This window comes from Dermacentor silvarum, chromosome 1, assembly GCF_013339745.2.
Source record: "Dermacentor silvarum isolate Dsil-2018 chromosome 1, BIME_Dsil_1.4, whole genome shotgun sequence".
In the NCBI taxonomy this organism is placed as follows: Eukaryota; Metazoa; Arthropoda; class Arachnida; order Ixodida; family Ixodidae; genus Dermacentor; species Dermacentor silvarum.
Window position 1 is genome coordinate 449,068,044 of NC_051154.1, and position 9,613 is coordinate 449,077,656.

Below are 9,613 nucleotides of genomic sequence, written 5' to 3' on the forward strand. Positions count from 1 at the left end.
CGTGTGGCAGCCATGCCTAAGCTGGAAGAGGCCTGAACCATGTGGCTGAGCGCCACTGTAGCTAGGCGGATACCCGTGTCTGGCGATCTGCTCAGACAAAAAGCAGACACTGGCCCTGCGCATTGATATTACTGGATTCAAATTCAGCGATGGCTGGCTGCGGAATTTCAAAAAAAGGTACGACCTGGCATTCAAAACGAATGTGTGGCGAGAGTGGGGCTGTCGACCTAACCCTTGTGTCGAACTAACCGCGCAGACAAGCTGTGTGCACTGCTGCGCAGTACTCTTCAGACAACGTCTTTAACTGAGATGAGACAGGCCTTTTTTTATAAGATGTTGCCTGACAAGATGCTTCCTTTGTCCGGGGAGCCCTGCCAAGGGGGAAAGCATAGTAAGGAGCGTCTGACAGTTGTCGTGGGAGGCAACATGTCAGGACGGAGAAGCTTGCACTCCTCGTTATAGGAAAATCAAAACATCCTAGATGTTTTAAAGGGGTCAAGACGCTGCCTGTCTGGTACGAGGCAACTCGAAGGCCTGGATCGCCCAGGCTCTTTTCGAGAAGTACATCCGGAAGCTTGATCGAAAATACGAGCTTCAAAACCGCAAGGTGCTCATGTTCATCGACAACTGCGGTGCCCACGGGAACATAACCAACCTGAAGGCAATTTACCTAGAGTTTTTGCCGCCAAATACAACCAGTGTGTTGCAGCCTATAGACCAGGGCGTGATTACAAACTTGAAGGTTCACTATCAATTGCGCCTTTTCAATCGCCTGCTCTTGTGTGTGGACTGCGGCAAGAACTACGTTGTGGATGTGCTGTCGGCCATCGGCATCCTGTCTGATGCCTGGAAGGCAGTGACGGTGGACACAATCTGCAACTGCTTTCACCATGCAGGATTTGTCCTTGATGATGAGGACACCGCCACAGGCCACGACCCCGCGGCTGAGCTGTCGCCTGACACGAACATTATCGACGACCTCCATGCCAGTGGGGTCGATATCCCCGCTGTTACGTTTGAACAGTTTGCTAACTTGGACAGTGCCGTCCTGCCCTGTGCCGAGTTAGATGATGAGGAGATCGTCCGTCAGGTTCTGGAGCCGCCGCAAGTGGACAGCGACTCCGATGACGACGCACCGCCCACACCACAGCCATCGAGTGCAGACTTGGCGCAGGCCTTGATGACGCTCTTCTCTGTCTATAGCGATAGCCTGACACTGTCAGAAATACAGGCTGACCTATCGCGCGTAAGCGTGCACCTGTACAGTCGCGCATTGACAATTTTTTCCGTCCACTGGGACCATAAAGGTACTTTTTTCTGGCGAATCCTTTTTTTCGGACCCTCGATTTATTCGGATTTTTTCGGCGGTTCCCGTCGAGTCCGAATAAACGGTCGGCGGCTGTAATCGATTTGAGGCAGCAAATTTCCTTAAAGATGATGTCCGATTTCCATTCACCAAGCAGGAGTTTGGTTATGTGTAACTTGTTATTAATACAGGAGTCCCATTGCTGTTGCCATTTTGATGTCCGGACTTTTCGAATTGCTCGGATACTGTCTTTGTATGGAAGTTGTGTAAATTAGGTCTTTGTGCGCTGTCATTGCCGCTCATCTACCTGCCGATTCATTGCATGTTTGAAGAATCGTGTGGTTCGTCCGTGTTTGTTATTCACCACCATGTTTATGATATCGCCAAGCAGCAGTTCATAGGTGGGTTTTAAATTTGATGCTCCGAGTGCACTCAAAGAATCGGTGTAAATGATAGCACTCTTTTGCTTGTCTTTGATAATTTTTTTACTGCCATCCATATAGCCATACCTTGGCGGTAAACACTCCAGCAGAATGATGTATTCGAATGCTACTTTCTCAATTTTTCGTTACGGTTCCCACACCAACACATAATGACACCCATGAAAGCAAAGGGCGAATTACTTTCAGAAATCAGGCCCATCTCCACTTTCTTGTTCATTACATCGCGAGGCTTTTGAGCCCCGGCCGCTTTGATGCCTTCAGGTCGCATACGAGGGTTTATTGGCCAGTCGCCTTCTCCCAGGATGATGTATCACGTGACGGCTTGGGGCAGAAAGGACCTTCCACATTCGCCGCCAAAGCCGTGGAGTGTGGCGCTCACTAAGAGTCCCAGGCCTTAACTAAGTTCACATATATTGCTCACATACAATAGTCACATATAACGCTCCAAAGCCTTCGAAGAGAAGCGAAAAAAAAATGCCAAATGATCAAGGAACATTGTTTTTTTTATAAGAAAAGTTACATCCCCGTGCGGCGCTTCCGCCTTTCTATCTCGGGAAGCTTATCAATAGTTCGTTAATGATGAAAGTGTATTTTTTTTCTTTGTTGAAATATTCTCGGAACGACTGTAACTTTCGTTATATAGATTGTTAAACAGTTTTACATGCAGGAGTGAATGCACGTTGATACTAGGCATTAGATAATCGGTGCCCACGCAATGCGTTTTCTGACACAATATGCTGCTGAAAAGCCGCGCTTAAGATACTGTTCTTCCAAGGAGGATGCACGTTGTAGAACTGCCCTCCTGCAATCAGATACCACAAATAAGTCACTGAGCCAACCCTGTCATTGCTCAAAATGCAAAATATATGCCCCATTCGTATGCCCCCTCCCCCGTGCGGAGCTTCCGACTCGAAGCTTAACAATAGTTCATTATTGACAAAAGAGTATTTTTTTATTTGTAGAAATATTCTCAAAACGACTACAACTTTCTTTTTATAGCTTCTTTTTCAATTTTACATGCAGGAGTGAATGCACGTTAATCATTAAAATTAGGTAATCGGTACCCACGCAATGCATTTTATGACGCAATCAGCTGCTTAAAAGCTGCGCTTCAGATACTTACCTTGCACGTTGTAAAGCGGTTCACACCCAGCTCCTGCAATTGGGTAACACAAATAAGTTACTCAGTCAACCCTTTGATTGCTGAAGATGCAAAATATATGCCCCATTCGTTTCCGTACGCACGCATATCACATGCTGCGATAGTGTCACAGTTCTAAAATAATATTTAGCACGGGGAAATAGATCATCAGGCAAGTATATTTACAAAACTGCTTTTTAATCAATACCTACAACCCAATATTTCCAAGCAATAGTTATTCTCTTTTCCTGAACTTCAAGATGCATGAATAATAGTATGCGGATTACGAGGCGTACCGAAATAAAATGCGGTGTCCCACCATCCATCAGTACTCGGCAATCCCCGCCGCGAAGATCCAAGGATGACAAAAACAATCGAGAGGGTAATCTATTTGAGCCAGCAAATTCCCTTATTTCGTCTGATGATCTTGATCTGGTGATAATCTACACCGAAATGGAAGGAGCCGTCGTATGGCTGCTGGTAAGAGGTGCGGTCGTTGGCGACAAGAGGAATGCGTTCTGGTTTTGTCGCTGTAACTGCTAGCCCTACACCATCGTTCAGGTTACTTCAATTGAGCCGTACTGCTCATCTACAACAAATTTAGCCAAAGTAAAATTTTGCCGCATTTTCAGGAGGAAGGCAGCTTCCGGTTGGCACAGGATACGCGTGGGGATACCGGTTTCTCAGCTGCATGCAAATATGAGAAGTTGTCTCTCTGGCTGGTTCGTCTGCGCAGTTCGTCCAGTCATGAGGTCGTACAAAATTTTGTCAAGAGCCTGCGGCTTCGGACACCACACCAGCTGACTCCCCACCACCCCTGCTCCTACTAAGGAGGTGCGGTGCATTTTCTATGACGCTGCAAGTTACTTTTCTTGTGGGTCAGATGGATTGTTGCCGTTATTGATAAAAGCATATTTTTTAATTGTAGAAATATTCTCAAAACAACTACAACTTTCTTTTTATAGCTTCTTTTAAAATTTTACATGCAGGAGTGAATGCATGTTAATCATTAAAATTAGGTAATCGGCGCCCACGCAATGCCTTTTATGATGCAATATGCTGCTTAAAAGCCGCGCTTCAGATATTTACCTTGCACGTTGTAAAGCGGCCTCACCCAGCTCCTGCAATTGGGTAACACAAATAAGTTACTTAGTCAACCCTTCGATTGCTGAAAATGCAAAATATATGCCCCATTCATTTGCGTACGCACGCATATCAGATGCTGGGATAGTATCACACTTTTAAAAATAAATTTAGCTTTAGACTGGGAAATAGATCATCAGGCAAGTATATTTAAAATTTTTTTTAATCAATACCGGCAAACCAGTGCTTTGAAATGAAACTGTCACGTGCCAATTGTTTTCTTTCTCGTCCTCTGCTCCCACTCTCAACCAGCAAATCATGCACACAGCCTGCCATTCAGTAATGGCAAGACCTTTAGCCGTAATCTTCGTACTCAACACCAAAACTTTGGAAGAACATTTTTTTTCTGGTATCTTTGCCTGTACACACCACACCTCAATAAAGGTTTAAGGAATGGCATTGCTTTGAACAAGCGAAGAGTCTCCCCATCACCCGCCAGTTCCTTCACCTGCCTAAGACCGCCGTCCACGGAACGCACGGCTAAAGATCACGGACGAAGGCGCGCTACACGAACGGCCGAAACCACCGCGTCCGAAGCGGCACATTCAACGTCGTCGTTGATTCTACTGGGCATAGCTACGGCCCATCTGCTGTCATCGGATCGTCAGCCAGCGCGTCCAGCGGCACCCAAGACTGTGTTGATATGGCATACTATTCAGTGCAAGACCGCGTTGATACGGCATACTATTCAGCGCGCTGCCCGAACGGTCGGCACGAGCGGAACGGCTGGAACCACCTGTTGCGTCCGAAGCGGCACATTAACGTCGCCGTTGATTTTACTGGGCATAGCTGCGGCCCATCTGATGTTATCGGATCGTTAGCCAGCGCATCCAGCGGCATCCAAGACCGCGTTGATACGGCTTACTATTCACTGGACGAGTCGGCTGAGCGCGCGAGAAGTGCGGCGTTCTTGAAGGAGTGTCTAGCATCATAGTGCGCAACGGAGCGGAAATTCAAGCTGCTAAACGCAGAAGCTTCGGAAGTCGCAAAATGAGCATCTAGACAGTAATGCTACCAAGGTTAGGCTTTCAAAACGGCACAAGCCAGCAAAGAACCCTGCATATACAGCCCTGGCATGATGTAGAGCGAAGTGTTGTTAAATGACAATCAATTTTAGTCATTCAACAAATATTCCATAAATGCGTGAATTTGACTTGAACATTGTTTAAGTTTATTTGTCTATGGAAAGGCTACTTTATTATACAATTTTTGTAGTCATTTAGCTTGTAGGCCACTGGAACGGGCACATGAAGTGGTAAATGTAGTTTCTCATGCTGGTTTAGGGGCAGTACATGGCTTTATGACAAGCTTTTCCCAGTTTTCTGGCAGGCTACTGTCATATATTTAGTATAGTCATTCTCGTGAACAATAGAGCTACAAAATGATGTCATAAATATTGCTGCAGCTGGATTGTAGAAAAAGTTGCAGCTGTCTAAACTTGAAATGCGTTTTTCTCAGTTCGATGTTTTTACACACCGCACTCAGTCTTACGGGGCTTTTTTCTATGATGTTGTGGAGTGACAATAACAAGTTTGGTATCAGTGTATTCATAATGAAATGATCTAGGGGGTGATGCTGTTTATGTCACTCTAGAATTATTTTATAAATTACAATCAAAAGTAACAATGAGTCAGAATAAGAAAAATATATTCACAGTCAATGTTGGCCTCCTTTCTTACCTTTATAATGCTTTCAAACAAATAAAAATAGCATCACCCACTAGAGCAAGTCTTTGGCATTAAAGTCATACTCTTACTTTCTGTCTTTAACAAAGATAAATTGCCAAAAAGCCCCGTAAGAAGTACTCATGAAATTTATTTTCAGATTTTAATACTTTCTGAACTAGAGTAGCTATCAAAAAACTAATTATAGATTTGAAATCAGCGTGAAAAGTTGATCTAGACAGTGAAGTTTAGTTCAGATAAAACCAACACTAAAGAAAATGTTTTTAGAACCCACATCCCCCCTTAAGTGCACGAGAGTTTTTTCCTGTGCCCGAAATGCAACTGCCCTGGCCAGAATCGAACCTGCCACCTGGAGCTAGGCAGTGAAATGACACATCCTCAGGGTTATACCACAGCGGGCGGGAAATGCTATTACGAGGCAACCACTGTACCGATACTGCATTTGAAAGTGAAACCTAAATTCTAGCAACATCACAATTTTAATTTCGTGCGAAACTCCGACGCCACTACCACATGTGGCATCATACTTCTTTTTACTGTTACGAATGAACTTGCCTTCCTTTTTGTGAAACGTACAAAATGAAAGGGGCTGGAAGAAAGACTGGAGAAATCTACTTTACTGGTCGAGGGTTCAAGCCCCTCTAAAATCACAAAGTATTACAAACTTTACTTCAAGCTTCATATTTAATAAATACCACTGCTTTCACTCTCCTACGAATTATGTAAACTTGCAGAGCACCGACCTCTAAAAAAGTGTACCGTGTATGAAAGGCCTAAATACCTGTTCTTAATTTAATCATGTAAAAATAAGACAGGACACATACTTCCAAATCAAGACACAGGAAACATAACGGCACAGACACAGTACGTATATACCCCCTTCCACAGTGCACAATGACTGCTTGAGGTAGCTTTTTCTCACAGCAATTCATCAGTGGAATACTTTACCTGATTCAGTTATCAAAATAAAATCGGTTAGTGCATTCTTACAAGCAACAAATTGCCTTGTGAACCATAATGTTCTATACCCTGAAGTTGTGCACTAATATCGTGATACAAAAAGTCAATAATGAGCTCTGTAATTATGTTATATGCATTTTATATCAGCAGTGCTGCTTCAGTTCGGTGCATAGTCCAACTGCATTATCGCACTTCTCTGTTTATGTATGCTAAATCCACTCCTATATTAGCCCAATCAAGGGCTAACCGTATCAATAAATAAATGAAATGAACAAATTGAAGTGCATGAAAAGAGCGAAGCAAGCTAAGTGATGATTTTTCAGGTAGCGCATGCAAACAGCTCTGCTAGCAAAGAGGACGATGCACTCACCATCGTTCTCCTCAAAAGCTTCGTGGGCCCCAGTGATGCTGTCAATGGTGGAGTCCACTTCCTGTGGAGGAAGGGGCTCGAAGCAGTGACAAGTGCCTCTCGGTAGAGTATTCGTCAGACTATCTGCCGAAGTCTCCAGCAGACTCCCTGTCAAAGTCCCCGTAGAAGTCAGCATTGGCTCCAGGTCAGGTAGGGCATCTGCTGTGCAACCCACCACAGTCGGTTCATGCTCTAGCTTCGTGGAGGACACCAGTGACATTGTCAACAGTATTTCACAAAAAGAATCTTGCTCAAAAGTAACTGGCAAAAAAGAAATCAGAAAGTGAAAAGAAATCTACATGTGCATGAATATTTTAGTACCTTTCTACTAGAAGTACCAATCTTGTCATTAAGAGCAGGAAAGAAATGAGAGCCACAATTTAGAAGCGAGTAATTCTTTGAATAGTAGTACAGTAGAACCCTGCTGATACGTTTTTGATGGGACAGTAAAAATAAAACATAAGAGCAGGGAAACACGAGAGCCGAGAAACAGGAAAAATTGAGAAATAAGAGTAGTGGTGAATTGCACACAATTTTATTTTATTAGTTCTTACCTTTGAAAAAAAAATGTCTCAGTTTCACCCGAAAGCCGAAGAAGCATCGATTGCGATCGCAAATTAGTAGACAGCTATACAAAGTAAGAATAGTAGTTTTATCTTCCGTATAAACTGGTAAACATTCGCTTATTAGCAATTGTGGGGTCTCACATGTGCTCTTGGGACAAAGGAACGACAACACAGTAGTGCAAACAATAAAAAGGGCATTTATTGCACCTTTCATACACTAATGCACACTAGCCGAATTACAACCAATTGAACATTCACACGGGCGCACGACAAATCAAGGAAGTCCGACTCACCGCGACCCGATAGCAAGCGAATACGTTCGCCCCATGCTATGACACCATCGTCTAGTCGTTCACGTGTACGGTCACGCGAACGGTGTCGCGCTCGAACGATCCGTGTTCGTCCATACCGGTGTCCCGCTCTTAGCCTCGCGCGACGGTCGCGCGAAGCGGGCCGGCGCACGCGCGAAGCGTTCGTGCATGTTGGCCGCCGATCCCCAGCCAAAGAGAGCGCCTCCGACCTTTTTCTCCCAAGTGACCTCGCCGATCGGTGGCGTTAGCATCGCGACACTAGCGCCATCTCTCGCAACGCGCCGCAACCACCTGCGGGCTTAGCCACGCAGAGAAGCCGGACTACAGGAGACATGCGGGGAAAACAACATCAGGGGACGGGTGAGAGTCGCGCATCCCTACACAATATATTTACAGGCATGGTGTCAGTGCGCACAGGCAAACATGAACACAACACACTTAATAAACAGACACTTGCCATCAAATCGCTGGCATGAGGAAGCGCTAGCAGCAGCGAGCAAAGTGAGCTTCGTGCTGTCGCTTCAACAGAAATTGAGCACCGAGAACACACATCACGCACAAAGCAACGAGCCGTTGACGCACCTACACTGCGTAGACTTTGCCCCTAACGCAAATTGCTTTCAAGATACGACCAGCGCAACCGCAGAGTAGGCAGTTGATGACAGAGTACAATGCCGCGGAGGCGTGCTTTTTCATGTCACAGACCGCTTTCAAGATACGGCCCATACAGCGCCGCCGGAGAACCCTCTCTCCCATGTCTCGAGCACAACGGAAGAAGGTGCTTTGATTGCTTCCTCCTCCCTGCATTTCTTTCTCGCACGCGTGAAATTTAGCCCCGGTCGGCTCCCCTCGCACGCTTTCTCTTGCACATACAGCATACGGCGCGCGGCACCGGCATTATTGCCCTTAGACTTTACACGAAACAGCTATGCGCCAACTGGGCCCCAACGCACCATGGACATCATCTTTAAATAGCGAATACGGATCACAAAGCCATGCTTTTGCTGGCGGAAACCGAAAATACGTCTTAGGTGTCGCCCCCTCCACTTTGGGCCGCCAATCCCATCGTCAAGCCACCAAGCCAAGCGTCATGAAAAGTCAACATGGCTGCTAGGACTGGTGCGGGGCGGGAGTTCTCAGCCCACGATGCGGGAACGGTCCCACAGTTGCGATACAACAGCCGGGTTACCAATGCATTGGGTGCTCCGGGAGCTATGCCGGGAATGGCCGAAAACATTGTAACAGCCGGGAAAACGCAGTACCCGGGAACATAACGGGGTTCTACTGTATACAGCTGCTGTTCCACAAATGTTAGTTTATTCAGGTTTAATGGCACAAAAGTAAAAAAGGCAATGCAGCACCAGCCACAAGGTATTAGGAAATCAAATTTTATTGCAGCGAAAGCTGTGTTACCTTATAGTAAAAAACCAGCTTCACCTGTCCAACATGTCAGTTACCTTATAGTAAGAAACCAGCTCCATCTAAAAACTCCAAGTCAGTGAATGGCACTAGCGGATCATCTCCCAATATTCAGGCGGGGTCTAAAGCTATGTGTAAGTTATACAGATTCTGTATAAGTTTCCGTCTGTGTTTCTATATGTGGACATTTATAACAATATGTATTAGTGTAAGAGGTTCATGATGCTTAT

At 45.4% G+C, this 9,613-nt stretch overlaps 1 protein-coding gene across 1 annotated transcript; it reads left to right on the forward strand.

The window, feature by feature from the left end:
• Positions 1-613: 613 nt before the first annotated feature.
• LOC125944173 (tigger transposable element-derived protein 6-like) lies at positions 614-2,778 on the forward strand. Its single transcript, XM_049664475.1, has 2 exons — positions 614-1,246; positions 2,773-2,778. The coding sequence occupies exons 1-2, from the start codon at positions 614-616 to the stop codon at positions 2,776-2,778; spliced, it is 639 nt and encodes a 212-aa protein (XP_049520432.1).
• Positions 2,779-9,613: the final 6,835 nt, after the last annotated feature.

Bases quoted from the DNA above. Each gene is read 5' to 3' on its own strand.
- LOC125944173 (XM_049664475.1), top strand. From the start codon at position 614: ATGTTCATCGACAACTGCGGTGCCCACGGGAACATAACCAACCTGAAG.